The 20,158-nt window shown below is 39.5% G+C and overlaps 1 protein-coding gene across 3 annotated transcripts in view; it reads left to right on the top strand.

Moving 5' to 3' along the window:
* fstl5 (follistatin-like 5) overlaps positions 1-20,158 on the top strand; it is a 108,950-nt gene that overhangs the window by 49,330 nt on the left and 39,462 nt on the right. For 2 of the 3 annotated variants that reach the window (XM_088292909.1, XM_088292912.1), the window contains 2 exons: positions 12,612-12,811; positions 14,620-14,761. In XM_088292909.1, the coding sequence (XP_088149035.1) occupies positions 12,612-12,811; positions 14,620-14,761 (342 nt within the window). The remainder of the gene's footprint in view (positions 1-12,611; positions 12,812-14,619; positions 14,762-20,158) is intronic. The other variant, XM_088292910.1, reaches the window with a different exon arrangement.

Below are 20,158 nucleotides of genomic sequence, written 5' to 3'. Positions count from 1 at the left end.
TAAATTGGACTTTCAATCCAGTGCTGTTGTCCGATCTAGCGCCTTTCATCTTCGGCAGTAGGCTAAGATGAAGTCCTTCTTTCTTAGAAACAGTAATCCATGCCTTTGCTACATCTTAGCTCCATTACTGTAATGTGCTTTTGGAGTCAGCCGGTCCTCCTTCAAGCGTCTCCAGTTGGTCCAAAATGCTGCTCATCTCCTAACGAGAGCTTAGAAGCTTGAGAGCATAACCCCGATTCTGGCACCTCTTCACTGGCTCCAAGTACATTTTCAAGATATTTCTATTTGTTTTCAAATCTGTAAATGTCCTCACCTGAGCGCACCTCTCTGAGCTCCTCCACCTTTACACACCTTGCCCGTGCCTCAGGTCTGCGGACCAAATGCTACTGGAGGCGCCGAGGACTAATCGGAGCCTCAGAAGGCATGGAACCCTTTCTGTTGCCCGTGCTTCCGTCATTAAATATTTGGCAAGCGCGTTCTCTGTCCACTTTTCAAACTTATTTGAAGATGCATTTTTATTCTTTAGCTTTCCACTCAACATGAGACGGAAACGGTTCTGTCTACTGGATTTGTGTTGCGTTTAATTTACTTACTAAAGCCACGCCCCTTCGCTAACATGCGTGAGCGTAATTCTTCAACATTGCCAATATCTGTTCATCATTTATTTATTTTTTTTACGTGAGCAGCTTGTAGGCATTTGTTTTGACGTAAACCTTTTTGAAACGCGCTTTAGCATGCGGCAGCTCATCTCTTTGCTACCACACACTTGAGGAGGAGTAAGAGAGCTTCAACGGGGTCACCGTACCGTGGGCGTCTTCCCTTATCAAAGCTATGAATAGTCCACTCCGCACCGTCCCCATCGCAACCTTCCCTGTAGGACTTTCCTCCCGTGTAATTAAACTGTACCGGGGGACTCAAGTGTGACCTTTCTTACACCTTTCATAAAATTATCATTAAGGGATATTAAAAGTTCCACACATATCACAGCGTGAGCTCAAATCGCCACGTGGAATATCTAAGTCACCGAGGAGGCTTTCATGACTGGTCTAATCACATTGATAAGGACACAATAGGCGGTGATTTATGGAGCATTAAAATATTGATTCATCAAATTAAAATCTGAAATCCATTGTCATCAATACATTGTGAAATATATTTGGTCATTATATATTGAACCTTTTCAATGATCATTTTGCATATGACCGTTGTAAGTTTCATGACATTTTACATTATTTAAAGGCAGTTTTTTTTGTTTCATGAATCAGACTTTTTAAATCATATTTATTTTTAATTGGCATTTTGATTTTAAGTTTCATTGATTTGTTATTCGTTTTTATGTATTGCTTCTAATTGTTTTATTAATCTTTTACAATTTTTTATTAATTAGCAGTTTTATTTGACTTTATTTACGTAGACGTTCATATTTATTAATTACACATACTATTTACTTAACTCGTTTTTTATTTTTAAATCTAAATATGTGTTTTACTTGCATTTAATTTATTTGGTGGCATTTTCTTGCATTGTTTAAACATTTAAGCCTGAATGAGTTCTGTAATTATTTAATGTCATTTTTAATTATTTAAAGACTTGAATACATGACCTGAATAAACTGCACAAAATAAATGTATCTGCTGGCATCAATGATTATTAAATACGTTCAATATAGTAATTAAATATATTTCACAATATAGTAAATGAATTGAGGATTTCTTTTATTTTGGAAACATAAACTGGAAAATAGAAAAATCCTGAAAATGGACTCATGTCTTATGTTGTTTATCAATATATGACAGCAGCATTGATCTGACCTGAATTAAAAAAAATGCAATAAGCTGTCATCTTGTTTGAAATTGAGTCAAACAGTACACTCGTAAAAGATGCAGCGCGTCGTATGATGTCACGTGCTTTCACTCTTGCAAAGCACCTGCAACGGCATCGATTGCACTGATGATGACGACGGAAGTGAAACAGAATAGATGAATGGAAATGAAAAGTTCTAAGGGAGCGTCTGTCGGTTCTTTTATCTTGAATGCTCGCTATACTAACATTAACTAGCAGAAGACTGTATATTGATGTTAAAAAGATCAAGTACATGCCATGGAACCTTTTCTCCCAGATGCGAAAGAAGGTCTGCCGTGTCCGACGTGATTATAGCTCTTATTTCATTTTAGCCGCGCTCACACCATGATTAAAACAGTTTGGGATTTTTTTTTTATTATCGCCAGTGTAATTACAGTTTTTATTTCATTTTGACTTTAGCTTTTTTTTTATTTAGTTTTAATTATTTTTAGAGCACTTTTGTCAGTTTTTTACTAGTTCTTGTGTTCGTAATGCTTCACTTTAGTAACGTTTTTATGGGTTTTGTTGTTAGTTTTAGTTTTTTTTAATAAATGGAATATTTGTCAGGTGCAAGATAAATAAAATAAAGATCACCGTGTAATGCGTAGTAATGTAACTGTTTGACTTCCTTCCTTACAGATTTACATAAACCGCTAAATAAATAATAACAATTATGAATAATAATTTGAAATTAAACCAATTAGCGTAAGTGGGGTATAACAAGTATTGAAAAAAAATTCTGCTGTCATTTAGTTACGTTTTGTTGCTTTTTCAAAATTATTTTTCGTATTTTTAAAGGCATTTTAGTTTTTAGTTTTTTTCACAAAAGAAATCAGTTTTTCATTTTGGTTTGAGTTATTTTGTTCGTTTTTTTTTGTTCACTGTGATAACCTCGGTCCACACGGTGAAAGCTTTGCCTGAACATGTGACTCCACAATCTTAACTGGATTCAACTTGTCAGTGTGGAAAAAAGCCTCCATGGAAAGTGAAAGACATCCAAGAGAAAAGGTCACGACGATACAACGGCATAGCTCAAGTCACCTATCTGATTATATGTGCCGAAAAGGCCTAATCGAAGAAGGAAGATAGATGGATAGACAGATAGCTCGACTGCTGGGTAGACGGTGTATCCAGGTCAACCGTCGGTAAAATATTGGCGTCCGGAAGGTGCATTCATTGCTTTTGCCGGATGAATGGTCGGAAATCGAAATGTTTGCTGATGTATGGAGTCATCTGCCATATTGGCAGCAAGCTCGGCCACTTCGCTCTCACACTTGGCAGCGGGAGGACAACAAAGTAATTTATCTACGGGCTGCACTTCATGGAAGGCAGGATGTTGAGTCCCTCGGGACTTGGCCTTGGAACAAACACCCCCCTGAAATAAATGTGATGACCCATATGTCTGCGATTAAAATGCAAATTACAGATGGTTAATTCTGTTATGTTACATTGAAACAGAATGGAAGAAATTTACAGGATACATTCAAACATAGGATGTTTCAATACGGTTTGTTGAAACGACTGGGAAAAAATATCCCAACAAAGTTAGTAGAAGATTTGGTAGTGACCTCAAACCTTCATCGTGTGGTCATTGCGCTAGTGAGGAGGAGCTGCACATGCCTCTGGCTCTGTGATGTCCCTCCCGTTTGTGGCATGACATTGTGATGTGCATGTTGTCCTTAAGCTGCTTTTGGTTTAGTGTCACATGATGTAGTTGTGGACGTCATGGTGGAGTAGTTTGAAAGCACGTCTGACTCACAGTATTGAGGTTTGCGTTTGAATCTTGGCTCGGGCCTTGCTGTGTGCAGTTTGTGTAGATTGCCTGTAGTGATGAACTGTATTTGTGTTTATAGGTCTGATTTTTTTTCTTTTATGATCAGCACTTGCAGCTATGGCTTTTTTGGATTTTGTTCTGGCTTCCTTCCTCATTCCAACAAGATGCACTTTAGCTTCAGTAATGACTGTAAATTTTCCATTGTCGTACATTGTTTGCGTAAATGTGCCGGTGACCAATCCCGGGTGCGCCTCACTTCTCTGGCCCAATGTGAACTGGATCACCTGCCACCCGAATGACAAGAAGCGCTAAGCAGATGGCTGGATGGCAACCGTGCAATTGACTGACTTCAACATGTATTCATTATCTTAGCGAGAGGAATTATGAGAAGGAGCTCCACGTTGTGTGATTTACATGACATCTCTGGTTTTATTTGCCCAAAGGTAATACACCAGAGAGTTATTCGCTCAGATGGCTTGTTATGTTGGCGCACTGTTTACTGGGGTTTGGGGAAGAGTATATCTGGCTCTGGCTACACCTGAGAGGGCATCTCTATTTCCAATAACACCCAAAAAAAACGTACCAGTTTAACTCTCGTCCCTTTTTTAATTTATTTATTTATTTATTTTTGTAAAGGAACCACTGGTATTGACTCAATTCGAGGAAATAAAGTAACCCCCGCTCACAAAGCCACCCCGGAAGAGGTGATAAAATATATAAAGCGTGGCTGCCAAGATGGTGACGCTTCGTGTTAGCGTCACCTTTTTGTCAAGTCGACGGCTTTAGGAGGCAATCGATGAAGGCTGAGGAGGATGCCACATGCGGCGCAGTGGATCTATGGGATTACATCACTTTACGCTTGGATGGTTGGTGATGAGGATGCCTTGAGAGTGCGTGCATTTGTGTGTGTGTGTGTGCGCGCATGTGCATTCACCTGCTGCTGACCTCAGAGAGGATTACCAGTCAACCTCAAGAGACGTCGTGATAATCAGTGTGTTTGCCAGTTCGCCTGCTACAGTGATCTACTTTGTGTGTGTGCGCGTGAAAACTGTAGAGTCAAAAATATCAGAACAGCTTTAGTAATTGCGATGAATATCAGGTTTACCTGCTAAATTATAAAAAAAGAAGCTAGGGGTGACAATTCAATACGTGACTCCAACGTGGGCTGCGATACGATTCAAGGAGGCTTTTGAAGCCGAAAGATTGATATAAGATAAGGTACAGCTCAATTTGAGAGGGTATGATGCAATCTAATTTTCTTTTTTGGTATGTCTATAGCAAACACACGCAGCTGTGTAAAATATTAAGAGAGCGCAATGGTTTCTTAAATTTCTTGTTTATTTCAATGTCTGGTGTCACTAAAAGTGTATCAAATGAATAACTGACACAAAAGAAAACAGAAAACGCCTAAAAAGCAAGTTTTTGGCAGCTATGTATGTAAAAACTTGTGAAATTATTTTGGTTATTATCGTATGCGTCTCAATAATATCTTAAAGGGGAAGGCAACCCCCAATAATTATTTGCAATAAAACGTTCTATGCATCTCCTCTTGTCTTAAACATGACATTGGGATTAATATTGTGTTTGTGGAATATGAGTGAAGCAGCAAAATCAACCCGCTCTTAGCCATCTCAGGGGGCCATTTTGTCACTATTGTCCCCTAAAAATGACATCACAGTTGTTCAGAGTTGCTGAGGTAACCAAAGGACCAATCACAGCTCATGGATTTTACTGCTTAACTCATATTCCAGTAATGCAACCATCGTCAAGTTTGCTGACGACACGACAGTGGTCGGTCTGATCTCGGAAGGTGACGAGACAGCCTACAGAGAGGAGGTAAAGAGACTGACAGCTTGGTGCGAGGACAACAGACTGCACCTTAACACTGCAAAAACAAAGGAGATTGTCGTCGACTTCAGGAGGAACAAGACGGTGCCGCCCCCCCTCTGCATCGAAGGCGTGTGTGTGGAGAGGGTCCACACGTTCAAGTTCCTGGGAGTACAGATCTCCGACGACCTTTCTTGGACTCACAACACCACAGCAGTGGTAAAGAAGGTCCACCAGCGTCTGCACTTCCTGAAAGTCCTCAGGAAATTCAACCTGGACAGGAAGCTGCTGCTGGCCTTCTACCACTCGTCCATCGAGAGCCTGCATACGTACTGTGTCTCCACCTGGTACAGCGGCTGCACTGAGGCGGACAGAATGAGGCTTCAGAGGACGGTCAAAACAGCGCAAAGGATTATTGGCTGCCCTCTCCCCTCACCGTCGGACATCTACACCGCCCGGTGCCTCAGAAGGGCTCTCAACATCGTCAAAGACAATACCCACCCAAACTCACACCTGTTCGACCTGATGCCCTCTGGCAGGCGCTACAGGTGCATCAAATCAAGGACCAATAGACTGAGAAACAGTTTCTTTCCGAGAGCCATCTCCATTCTGAACTCTCACACACACACGAGAACACCCTTACCTTGCAGAACAGCATTGTGATGTGTTTTTATATACACTATTCAGTACTAAATTCCATTGCACTCTCTTATTTATTTATCTAATTTATATATTTGTCTGTATTATTGTTGTATTGCACTGGAGAGGGGAGCCCTCTAATCTCGTTGCACACTTGAGTACAATGACAATAAAGGGATTTCTAATTCTAATTTCTAATTTCTAAAGTTTCCCTTTGACAGGAAACTGAAGAAACAAGGGCGGTCCCTTAATGTTTTTAAGAAGGTGATTTGTTCCATGCGTGCGATTCGGTTCAAGGAAGGTACATTTGGTTGTAGCGTTACTCTTTGAAAAAAAAATACAAAAAGTCAAGCCAATTTTGAATTCTACGTTTTTGTGAACGTTTCTGTGCAGCTGAGTTCTGGCTTGCACTTTAGAAAATAGTGTCTGAATTGTATCGCATTCATGGAATTCCCTCGCTTGTCAAGTGTCGTGGCGAACCTTATTAAGACTTTAAATCAAGTGGCAAACATGCGACACTTCATCCCAGGAATGATTCCATCCCCCGCCGAGAAGCTAGCGCATTATTTGTCGCGCTGGCAACACGAACCTGAGCGCTCCGCCTGTGTTTTCGTTTCAGTTTCTTTCAAGTGCCAATAAAGGTTATTTATAGTAATCAACACAAACACACGGCCACTTTAATGGGGTCTGAGCTGCTTTACGAGGCGACGCCGTAAAAGCCGCAATGAAAGATGTTGCTCAGGTGTTGGTGGAAAGCAACACAAGTGACTGAAGGCGGACAGATAAAGTACAGTCGTCAATTAGTCAACTTGCTCCCGACGAATGCTACCGACAGAGGAACATACCACTTTAACATGATGCTATTTTTTTAAACAAAAAAAAAAGCAATTATGAAAATAAAGGGAGATCAATTGGAGTGCGACTGGCTTATTCTAGTAAACTGATTCTCTGCTATGCAAAAAAAATAACTGCCAAATTCAGTTGTATTTAACGTTTAAATTCAATGCACTTGCATTTAATCTTTAGAAGGTGAAGGTTTAGATATTTATCTTTAATGTGCAATACATTTTAATGTTTTTATTTTCCTTTATTGAGTGTTGGGTTCAAACTGTTCTACATGTTTTAGTGACTTACAATTAGAGCTTCTTTTGAATTCTAATCATGATGACATTCAAATATTTTGTAACCGCAAAAAAAAAAAGAAAAATCTGAAAAAAGAAATCGACGATTTTTCTCTCTGTTGTAAAGTTAAACAAGACCTAAAGGACAAAATTTAGTCAAACAGTCAATTTTTCTACCTGTAATTCATATCTTATTGTTAAAATGTTTTTATTTTATTCAACATAATTTTTATTTTATTTTTTTTATAAATCAGTCGATTAATCGGTTTTCAGAGTTTTATTTTGGCAAATATTGGAATCGGCCATAAAAAAAAAAAAATCATATCAGTTGAGCCCTTGTCTTAAAGAGATGAGACGCTGGTGCTTTTGATGTGAACTGTAAATGTGCGGCGTCACGCGTTGGTTTACTGTCGAGCTCAGGTGTCGCGGCCCACACTCGCCCTTCAAGATTGCCATCAGTGACCTGCGCTTGGGGCCGGCTCGCTTGTCACCATCCTGATGGATGGCTTGAATGGCGGCGGCCTAGGCCACGGGCGGATGCGCAGCTCGCAACTCGGGTTTCGCTCTCGGCTGCTGAGCAACCGTTTTTCATGTCAGAAATAAAAGTGCAAGGTGGGATTTTAATAGTACCTTCGGTTACAACCGTGCACAGCAAGCATTGTTGCTGATTATGCTTTTATTTGAAGCATCAGAAAAAAAAGACATGGACTGCCTTATTGTCCAATAACATATAACAAAGAATCCTTTTTTTTTTTTTAAACGAATTTTTTTCAAGGAACAAATTTGTATTGAAAAAGACCTTCCACTACCTTGTCCGTACAATCTTACTTTTTGCACAGAAATGCACATACGGAGCATTTTATTATTATTATTATTATTATTATTATTATTTTACACACGCTAATACAAAAATAAACTTTTATACTCTTTCTGTATAAGGTGTATCTTTTTTCTCACACACAAAAAAAGAAGTTAATGAGAATAAAATCTGAATATTATGACAATTAAGTCATATTTTATAAAGAAAATAGCATTTTTCTGGAAAATGAAGAAAAAAAAGTAATTTTTAAGTGGTAATTTCTTCTTTTTCCAAGACTCAATACATTTTTTTAAGTGAAAATTAAAATTTAAAAAAAAAAGAATTTGGTCTGAAAATAAATTTGTTTTTTTTAATTTTATTTTTATTTTTCCTCACATAAAAAAAGGCGTCCATTGACAATTGCTAGAGTGTAGACTGGAGCTGATGGTTGCTCGCCCGCCAGACAGAAAAACGGCGCGCCACATTTACTTATACAGATTTGAATGTTTATAACCTTGCTAAAAGTCTGAGAGTTCTTCTCAATGCTTTATTGTATGATGTAAGTCGCTCAGCTTTGCAGGCTGCACTTTACAAAAGAGTATTAGAAAAAAAATGAAAAGAAAGAAATTCCTGGTTCATAAAGTTGTCCCCTAAAGAGAATGAAGTACAAATAAAGTTATCCAAGGAAAAAGTACTTAAGATGTTTTCTTAAAGAAAAAAAATCATTTAGAATTTTAGAAGAAAAATATCACAAGAATAAAAACATACATTTGAGTAAAGTTGTCGGAAGAAAAAAAAAACCTAACTTTTGGGCAAAAAAAGTCAATCATGCAAAAAGTAAATTTTAGTGGGAAATAAAAAGTTGCAATCTTGCATTATTAAATGTGGTGTTCTTTAAAAAAAAAACTATTTAAAATAAAAGAGATTTGGAATCTAATGAGAACAAAATTGGCATTTTTTAAGAGAGACAAATTGTGATTTTGAGAGAATGAAATCTGTCGTAAAGTAAATATCAGTCATTACTCTCAAGATGAGCTCACTAAGCCGTGTTATTTTAGAACGTTTTTCGTCGTAACACCACAAAATAAAATTTGTTTGAGCAAAAGTAGCAAAGAGGAAAAAGTCATTTTTTTTAAAAGAATATTTTTCTTCCCTTCTTAAAATTGTGATTCAATTCTTTTAATACTTTTTATCCCCAAATTGCAATCTTACTTACCATGGTAAGATTTTACCTTTCCCCCTGACTAAATCATTTTTGTCATGTCATAATTTCATGTTGAGTGTGTGGTGCATATTCTTACAAATAAACGCGCCAGATGGACAACACATGAAAATTCTGTGGGACAAAATAGGTTCCCTGTGGTGTTTCGGCCGGGACAGCTGACATTTGTCACCACGGTGACGTATGCCCCTTCAGTTCAAAAGAAGAAACAAAAGTTTTGTCAACAACTGACTGTATTTCAAATCACAGAGCGTGATCGATATAAATAAGGTTCCATGTACGAATAAATGCGCTTTAGCACCGAAGAGCTCCGCTGGGAGTCGTAGAGCGGACGCGTCTTCACAACCTTCGCCTGCTTTTGTCTGGATGGATCGCGCACATTTTCAGCTATCTCATTTTGGTCGGCCACATAAAATAAAAAGACATCTAATATTTCTGATACAGCTGCTTTTTGACAAAGCATATGATTTCTCATTTCAAGCGCCCGTGAACAAGCTTTGAAAAGAATGAAATAAAAAACATCACGCAAGGCTATTTTGTTTATGTGCTCTGAATAATACATGATTCAAATCATCCACATCACAGGTGGGGATTCTGTTGCTACGTGATTTATTTTCTTTGTTTTTCCTTTTGTTGCTCCCTTTATCCTTTTACCTGAATAATTCACAGATATATTTGTATTTAATTGAATCAAACCATACACATCAGGGGCGCTTTTTCTCCAGATACTTGATCAGGATGTCGAGTAGTTGAGATGATTCCACTCCAGGCCTCTAGGTGTCAGCGATGCATGTTGCAGATTGCTTCACGGCCGCCAAAACCAACAAAATGAAAATGACGCATTTGCTGTTTCCAATAGGTATAAAGAAGTTGTTTGATAAGTCATTTTCCCCATAATTATATGAAACATTTTAATATTTGAATAAAGTCCATTTTAAAAAAAAATAAAAATGTTTGCTTTTTCCTCAATAAAGAAAAGCACCATACAAATTAAGTGTTTGATATTCATCACCTCAAGACAAAAAAAAAAGGATTTGAAGGCTTAAGTATTTTCTTATTTGAAAGAAAAAAGGAGGAAAAATATCAGCTAACCTTAAATGGTAGAAAACAATCACAAAACAATATTTTCATGAAAGAAAAATGTAAATGTCGATTTTATGGAAACAAAAAGTCAATCGGAGAAAATGGCATTTTTAACGTCATTTCCTGCAATCTTACAAGAATGACATCAGATTTTTGGGAGAGAACATTTGTATTAAGTAAAATACAAAAATACGATACTAAAATACTTTTTCGAGAAAATTAAAGTCAGTAATCAATATGAGATTTGCCCGATTTTTTTTTTTTTTTAGCAAACTGAATTTTTTGTCACCATAGTCAGCTGAGTTTCCGGTGTAGACTTTGAAGAATACTGTTAAAATGCACAAATCAACATCACCCATTTATCTATTTCTCCATTCATAGTCTAATCAAAAAATTACTTGTGCTGTACCTCGGAGCGTGCGCGTGTGTGTCCGCGTCCGCGTATGCACCGCACCGTGACGGCCGTGACCTTCACGTCCCTGAGGTTCCGCCGACAGCCATTTATCTTTTATTCATTGTGCCATTTGCGAAGCGGGCGGCTTGTCTGGCGTTGATGCTTGTCAAGAGAGTCACAACCGTCCCTTCATGTGCGAGCCATCACCACACACTTTTTCCTGTGTCAACTCGGAAACACGACGTGACGGCGTTCTGTACTGTACCTGCGCCGCTTGTTACAAGACAGAAGAAATGTCGCCATATGACTTGCGGATAAAACTATTCAGTAAATCTAATAACTGGTTGTGCCGCCCTCAGCAGCAGCATTGTCCGTAACTGCCAATGAGTCTTTCACATCTCTGTGGAGATATTTTGTTCCGCGCTTCCTTGCAAAATTGCTTTAATTCAGCAACACTGGAAGGTTTTTGAGCAAGAACGGCCTTTTCAACGTTATGCCGTAGCATTCCAATTAGATTCAAGTTTGGACTTCAACTTGGCCACTCCAAAACCTTCATTTTTTTTTTTTCAAGCCATTCACAAGTTGAATATTACTTTTGTATTTTCCCATCATTGTTGTGATGCATGATGATGCAAATGTGCTTCGGCTTCAAGTCACAAACTGACGGCCAAACATTCTGCTTCGGGATTTTCTGCTATGGAGCAGAATTTATGGTTCCGTCAATCACGGCAAGTCATCCAGGTCATGAAATAGAAAAGCCGCCCCAGACGATCACATTACCACCACATTGTTTGAGGATGTATGATGTACTCTTTCTGTCATGCTGTGTTATATAAAACTTATAGCTTCCAAAAAGCTCTGCTTTTGTTTTGTCAGTCCAGTGAATACTCATCAAAACGTCTTGGGAATAATTCACAAGTGTTTTGCAAAAGCAAGACGAGCCTTTATGTTCTATTTGGTCAGCAGCGGTTTTCGCTTTGGAACTCTGCCTTGGATGTCATGTTGTTTTTCCAGTCTCTTCCTGATTGCTTAGTCATGAATACTGACCTTAACTGAGGTGAGGGAGGCCAGCATTTCTTTAGATGCCATCCCGTGTTTCTTTGTGACCTCCTGGAAAAATATTTGTCCTCTTTGGTAATTGAGTAACCAGCCCATTTTCACAAAGGGGGTAGAAAGTCCTGCTATTTTTTTTCAATATTTGTAACATGGGTTGTAAAATTGCCAGAAAAATGCTCACTCAAATAAAGTAGACAAAGACGTAGTGTGGAAGTTTTTGTATTTTGTTCCTTCCCTCCACTGCTACTGAATCTCCAATGAGGACTCAGTCATTTCCTCAGTGATGAATTGTGGTTGTGACAGCGGCAGATGTCGGACGAGATCTGACAGTGACTCTGCTCCGCGTTTGACTCGCGACCTCCTCGTGGCCCCCCTCACGTCAGTGATGTTACAGCCAGTGATGGTGGCTTGCAAAGGCAACACCGGATTTGTGATCCGGTCGCTAATCGACTACGCCACCCCTACCTCAACTCGCTACAAGGAAAGTTGGCTCAAAGACCAGGCACCAATTTGGCCGACATTTTAACAATCTTCACAAAATCAACTCATCAAGGACCCAAACTGGAAATTTTTAAACGCTGTGAATCTCTATGTTAGCATCTCGCGCTAGCTGCCTACTGGTTAGCTTTAACATTTAACTGAGTGACGCTGGAGACAGCTAAATTAGCTTCTCACGCTAATTGTGGAGTTTTAAATGACATTGATAGCTGATGTAATTTAGCATGTATGATCCCTCTCGAATGTTTGAGGAGTATTTTATTGTTTTTAACTCTATATTATGCTAACTAAATAGTAAATTGAGTGATTGACCTTTAAGTCGTCACGTTTAACATTGCCTATTTTGCTCCTTCCAGGTGACTGCTGCAGACTGAGCGACTACCGGCGTCTCAAGGCCAAGGTCTTGGACGTGTACGACAAAAGACACGCGGCGACAAAGGCGGAACGTGGGACTCACAAGGACAACATGGCCGCCAGGAAGCAGCTGGTTGACGCCATGTTCAGAAGTTTCGATGGGGACGGCAATGGGCAAATCTCAACAGGCGAACTTTCGCAGGTAAATCGAAAAAAAAAAAATACTAAGAATGTTTGTGCCTGAACTCTACGTCAGGTATTTTGCCAATCGCCGCCAAATTTGAATCTGGCATTGTTTGCCTAAGACATCCTTGAATATTTTTGGAAAGGACGAAAGATTACGCTGACCTGATAACTGAGAAAGTACAAACATAAAGAAAAAACTAACTTTTAGGACATTAGTGTTTTTTTTTGCACATTTGTGTTTTATGTTTTTTTGATCGATATTGTTATAAAATGTTAAACAGGACAAAGGAAATTATGCCATAAGACTAACAATATATTAAACAGTTGGGTGAGACTTTGATTGTGAATGTTTTGAGTTTTCAATACTCAGAATTTCTAAGCATGACAAGTTTTCATTGCATCATTAGTATTTCTTGAAAATTTTCTTTTCCACGAAAACAAGTACTCTTACGAGATTGTTGTATTAAATGGCAAACAAAGTGTATCTTATAAAAAAAGTATCTAATACAGTAGTACGAGAATCTGATGATTTAGAGTCTGAATTTCTAATCGACAAAAGCAATTATCTTCTGAGAATTAATCTGAATTTCTTTGTAGAAAATGTTATTTTGACTCATTCAATCCATTAGACATATATTTACATTTTCAAAATTGTAGTCCCTGCCTCCCAAAGACGTATTTATACGTCATAGCCTTTTTTTTTTTTTTTTTTTTTTTTTTTGGCGTCATAGCTCCATGTTTTTATCTTTAGAACACAATATTGTGCAGGCGTTACAAAATCAGTCAAAAAAGAGAAAAAAAAACCCCGCTGTGATTGAGGTGTTTCCTTTCGTGAAAACGGCTGGGAATAAATGAGTTAATTATTTTATGAAATTTTTTTGAATAACAGTTACGATTACAATTTATGGGAATAACGATGTAATTTTGTACTTTGTGATGTTTTTTTTTATTTCTATAAAAATAGTGACAGATCCATTTATTAAATGCCTCCAATCTTGAGGCGGTTTCGGGCGGCGTCACTTTGGTTAGCTTTGTTCTAGATCAGAATGTCTCTTCAGATCCATTTTCACATGTTCCAGCTGCAGTTCAAAGTGCCTTAATAACTGTCTGCCAGCTTTGACATCTCAATTTAATATTAACATATTTTTCCATGTTTTTACATAAACACGCTGCGCCCCGTAGCAGCACACAAGGAGGGAACGCTTGTTCAGGCAACCGTAACGTCAAACGAAGATGCGCAAGTGCAGCGTTTCACAACGTGACTTTGAAGGCGCCCTTCACAAGCCTGCTAGATGCATCTTTTCAATTTCATTTAGTCTCGAAAACCAGATTAAACTGTACAACGGTGTTCGTAGACATCACTGATTAACAGCGCGGTCACTGTAATTCAATTAGTTTTGACGTTGGTTAGGTATGATGTCAGTTAGCTACATACTTAAAGAGTTGATTAGCTATGATGTTGGTCGGACTTAATATTACTCAGCTACAAGGTTGGTTAGTTAAGAGGTTGATTATTTACAGCGCTGGCTCGTTGTGACGTAAGTTAGAGTCGCCCCAACGTTGGTGAGTTTCTATGCCGTTTATTTCGTTCAGATGCAATTGCGATTATTCACAATCTCTCCTGAAGTAGTTGCGATGTTGGTTAGCGACGATGTCAGTCAGTTGCAATGTCATCGGTAACTTGCTACGTTGCCTCTTAGCTACAAAGTGAGCTAAATGTGGCGTCATCTAGCAACACCATCATCCGTATTAACACAGTAGCATGTTAAAAAGTAAATGAATAAAATAAATAATATCATAGTAATAATCTGACTGCCGTCTTAGCTCCCTCTCTCCTCTCTCAAGGTGATGAAGCACCAGGCTTTGCCCAAGGACGTTGGCGAGTGTACGTTGTTGGATCTGCTCAAGTACAACGATGTCGACGATGACCAGCGCCTGACCAAGGAGGAATTCTACACCGCCTTTGGTAGGCTGCCAATGTTTCCACCATGACAATCATTAACACGGGGTATAAGACCCTAACGTGTAAAAAGCATATTTATCTTAATGCGGTTGTATGGTCAGTATTTGTAGCAACAGTGCAACTTAACTGACATGGGAGGAGTCAAGTTTCTATAACGATGATTGAGCTCCGTTTTTATCGGATTTCGCTGTCACTATCCTAAAAGAGAAAGACAAAATATGCACATAAACAAACTAAAGAAATAAAAAGTAGTTTGCTAAGATTATTAAAAGAACACAAAGCGTAAGAACAAATTTAGGAAAAAAATTATTATGAAATTGATTTATGATTTTAAACTGGATTTCGAAGCATTTGCACTTAGGGTTGACGTTAGTTCTTATTCCATTTGCGTGCAGCTCAACATCTAAATGCTGATTCTAAATGTTTGCTTTGAACTCTGGCCTCCACTAATTGACTTCTGCTGACCTCAGAACCCGACTGAGTTTCTATTGAATTAGCATTTCTTTAATGTATTCAGGACCTAAACCATTCAATGTTCAGTTATAAGACATGAATGCTTTTGACATTCTTGGTCGGGAAAGTGCAAAATCAGGACAAAAAGGTACAAGGTACAAGTTGGGTTAGCGAGCTGCCTGTTCGTTCCTCACACCGTTACATCAAAGCATATTGAGTCGGGCCGGTGGGGGAGGGCAGATGAAATCTGAAGAAGTTTGACAGCTTAGCATTTGCCAAAAAGAAAGCAGGTCACACAACAACAAGTCATTAACAGTGACACAGGTGCTCGGCGAAGGCAAACACGCGTGCACCACTTTTCCATCCTCTTTGTTCCTCTTCCACCTCTTCACCATTGTGGCTTTCATGACTCCTTTTCCCATCTGACATTTTGCAGCCTGCATCAATATCTTCTGACGGGATCTCCTCTGACATTTGGCTGGCGTGACACATTTAGTGGCGGGGCGGGAGGGGTGGCAGAATACCCCGCTGCCGCCTTCATCTTATCAGGCAACCCAAGTTGTGAGCCAGTGGGTGTGTTTGTGTTTGCTGTTGGGGATAGAACTGCAAACGAGGGGAGAACGCGCCGGCCACTTCCTGCAGGCACTTGTTTGTCTGAAGCGCACAAGGAAATCGGCACGGCATTTCCTCCAATATTATTGGACTTCTAAGCCCATTTGAAGTCTGTTGCTAACCATAACAGCAGCACTATGTTGGATGAGTGTTCTAGTAGACTGATGTGCGGTCGCTTCCTAATGCGGGCTCTTACATCAGTCAAACCAAAGCTCCTGTTATGCTGCCAGTAAAGTTAATATTTTATCAGAGACGTGAGACAAGCGGGATGCCGACCTCTCTCAAAAAGAGATCCCGCAGCAATGACACGGAATGGAGGCCACAAAGGCGACCCAGCAATTTCCCATCTTGGGCCCATGTTTGAGAGCCGTAATAGAAGCGGGACGGCGGCTGTGTGAAAGGTTAACCGTGGTCGACAGAGTTAATTTTTAAAAAAAATTTTTACATGACAACGGCGCCTGTCGCGAGTGCTCCCTGAACAAAGGCGTCTCAGCACACCTTTTGTAGAGCATTACTGTCCGTGCATTATTTATGCCAGAATCAATTCTCTTGGGGAAAGCCGCTAGACACACGCGTCATTTCTTTTAAGAAATGACATTAATGTTGATGCTTGAATAATCTTCTACATCAGACCCCGTTGAATTGTGGGTAAGGATAAGGACCCATCCAACACCACATTTCAAATGCGCCGGAAATGAAGGATTATGGTTTCAAACTAGGGTTATAGTTTCAAAGTCTGGTTTCAAGTGACGGATAGAGTTTCAAAACAAAGTTTGGGTATTAAAGTAGGGTTTAAAGCTAGGGTTAGGGTTTTAAATCAGGGTAATGAATCAGGTTTCAAATTTTAATATCCAATTAGGGTTCCAAGCATGGTACCAAAGAAGGTTCTGGAATCAGGATTAGGGTTTCAAAAATAGGTTTGACTTTCCATTTAGGGTTAGAATTTCCAAATATGGTTTCAAAAAGGATTACAGTTTCAAGTTATAGAGACAGGGTTAGGGTTTTAAAGTGGGAGGTCCAATCAAGATTACAGTCTTAAACAAGATTTAGTGTTGCGAATTAAGGTGTCGAGTCACGGATGGGATTTCTACAGTTCAAAGTTCTGTTTAAAGCCAGAAATTTGGGTTTCAAGCCAATTAGGATTCAGAAATAATGAGCCAGCTGCTTAGTCCATTTGAACTTTGTTGCTAACCAAAACAGCACCACCTTATGTGGTAGAGCACACACGTTGTTGAGGAGACCCATCCCTAGCGGCATACTTTCTTAACACGTCGTCCTCTTCTGGACACTTCGGCAGTAAAGGAAATATGAAATCATTATGATATGAAGAAGAAGCTTCTGAGAATGAGAGATGATGCAGGTTTTGGACAAAATCTGCCGCTTAAGTGGAAAAAAAGCGGAGCATTTTGGAAACGTGTAGGCAATGTTGATGTGAGTGTTAGGGATTCATGTCACGGTTCAAAATGATGCTTGCAAGGCTGATAAATTTGTGTTGCTATTTACAGTTGGATTACAGTTTCAAACTTGGGTTAGGGTTTCAAAGTAAGGTTGCAAGTCTGTTTTTTTCCATCCACGAATAGGATTTCACGTTTGAGTTAAAATTTCAAACTAGGTTTTCAAGATTAGTTCAGAGTTTCAAACGAGGAGTAGGGTTTCAGGGCGTCTTAAACTTTCAAGCGGGATTTCAATCCAAAATTTGTGTTTCTAAAATGCATTGCAGGCTGCAGTTAGGATTTTAAGACTGGGGTAGGGTTTTGGGGGATTCAACGTAGGGTTGCTAAAACATCGTTTGGGTTTAATGTTTCAAATTAGGGTTTTAATACAGTGTCAGGGTTTCAAGGTTTAGGTGTAAGTTACTGATATGGAATCATCTGTGTCTCCATAAAATCCATCACAAATCCTTCTAACTGATTATGTCATTGCCTCTTTACATGATCCAAATAATTTAAACGTGGCTGAGGTAGAACTATAAAATTGAGTCTAATTAGAATTTTTCTTATGACACGTCCTTGGGGTAATTCTCCGAAAAAAATTGGAGCTGCGCAATCCAGCTGCTTTCCATTCAGTGAGGCTGTTTTTTATTTTCGTATTCCAAGCGGACATTACTGTGCATGTCGTGTTTGCGGGAGAAGAGACAAATTAGTCACTAAGCGTACTTGTGCAATTTAATGCTCACTTGCTTTGAACTGAACCTGCTCTTAGAAACGCGCGTTCCTAAAATCTGAAAGTCTGTGAAAGTACTGTATGCATGGCAGGATGGTAGTTGTTGATTGGTGGAGAACCAGGAAGTGATCAGGGGAGCACACATGTCAGATGCACAGTAAGCTTGAATCTTTCCTCATTTTTGTCATGTTAAAGCTAAATTGTGGATTATGGACCGGATGCGGTATCAAATATCCTCAGGTTTGACTGGTGGCGAAAAAAAAAAATTAAATATTATCAGACTTGTGAAGTATTCCATTAAAATACGTTTTTTTTTGGGGGGGGGGCATATATTACTGCATTTTTAGGACGCACTGTATGAAAGGGTGCAGCACCAGTTGAGAGTGCTATTTTTGTATTTAATACTTATACTGGGCGCGGCCGCACAACGAGGAGCATGTTAGCATGCTAGCTCGCGCATGCTAATGGCTGATAGCAGCACTTCAGCTCAGACCAGTCAGGGGAGTCATGTCAATACATCTAATTGACTATGTCAGGGGAGGGATGTCACTGGTCACCACACTCCTTAGAGTCATGGTTTCAAATCAAAACCATAAATATCTCTGAACACCATACAAGCAAATAATGCTACAAAGAAATACAATTAACACAAAACATGCATTTCTCATGCCATTCCTATCACCAAAAGAAATAAAAATAACACAAAAACAGTACTGAGGCATTCTGGGAGATTATCAGACTTGTCAGGTTAGAGAGATGTGAGTGGTGTGGTTGTTTTTTTTGTTTTTTTGCAGTCTGTTGCCTAAACATGTGATGTTGCTTGCTTGCAATAACATGAATGATAAGACAGACTACGACATTGTGGACAGCTGCCCCTTTGTCCAGCGTTCTCTTGCACCATCACCGAAAAAACATATTCAAATAATGTATTTGTCACACTCAATTTGTAGGATAGATGTCTCAGACTTTGGCCAGCAGGGTGTGCCATCATGCACTCTGCAATGCCCCAGAGGGACAGGCTCGATGGCCGGGAGAGTTGTTTAGTCTATAGAATAGGCACGTCGCACGACATGGCCCATCAGTTTTGATTTGGGGGGAATTAGAGACTTTAAAGTGAGCATTATGGTTGTGAAAATACGATATTTAGACTCCTGTCAAATTTGCAGATTGTAGGCCAAATGCTGTATTGAAGATCCCGGATGAAAAAAAATGGGCCTGTTCAGGATTCATTTAAAAAAGAGGAATCTAGTTAAATTTATTGGTTTGGATATTTGTTTGGTTACTCATGGGTCAAATTGGTGGGTTGTGAGTAGGATGGGGTATCAGATATCCCCATGGGTCAGGTCAGTGCAGAATTCTGCTAATTAGATTCGGGATTTGGATTCATTTGCGATGACAGCTGTTATTTGTGCTGGTATCAAACATTCAGGTATTGAGTTAAAAAAAAAAAAGTCTGTCGTAAAATGTTACTTTCAGGCAAATTTTCATCAGTGTCTTAGTCACTTTGTCATTTTGCCGCCATCTTTTTAGAAGCAACTAGCAACGTATTCAGTGGAGAAGCAAAAAGCGCGAGTATCAAAGGCAGATTTTTGAAGTGAGTGAAGAATGTCTGCTTTCGCTTCAGGTGTCCTTTTGTCAATAAAAGCAGCTCGGAATAGGACACTCTTAGCCATGTTCCTCCTCTGAAAAAAAGTGGAAGTGAGACGGCGTCAACATGTGGGCAAGTGTTGCTGTCTTTATTTAGTCGCGGCACTCCACATCAAAGCCGAAAATACAAGAAAGCAAGACAAAAGGGAACGCTTGTTTTTCAAACTAGTTTCTGTCTTTGTCAGAGATGCGGCATCAAAAACAGAAACCCGTCCTTCTTCTTCTTCTTCTTCTGGGAACCGAGAAGCTCTCTCGAATCAACTGAGCCATCCAAGATCACAGAAACTTCTCTTCTGATCTCACTGTCTTTTTTCTTTCCATTCCCCGCCCGTACGCCGACGTGCGGAAAAAGGCTTTTATCTGCACTCCGAGTCGTTGAACTTCGAGCGTTCGTGGGTAGCTTTGGATGTTGATAATGGACCTGCCTGCTGGAGCCACGAAGCGACCGGTCGAAGCTGAGCGACCGGCTGGGAAAAAGAGCTGCGTTAAGCGAGCGGCCTGCAATTTGTCTTCATGTGGCGAACC

Source organism: Idiotropiscis lumnitzeri, chromosome 4 (genome assembly GCF_059441095.1).
Source record: "Idiotropiscis lumnitzeri isolate Australia: NSW breed Sydney's pygmy pipehorse chromosome 4, RoL_Ilum_1.0, whole genome shotgun sequence".
In the NCBI taxonomy this organism is placed as follows: Eukaryota; Metazoa; Chordata; class Actinopteri; order Syngnathiformes; family Syngnathidae; genus Idiotropiscis; species Idiotropiscis lumnitzeri.
The sequence above is the reverse complement of the archived record's forward strand: the minus strand, read 5'-3'. Positions and strand labels throughout refer to the sequence as shown.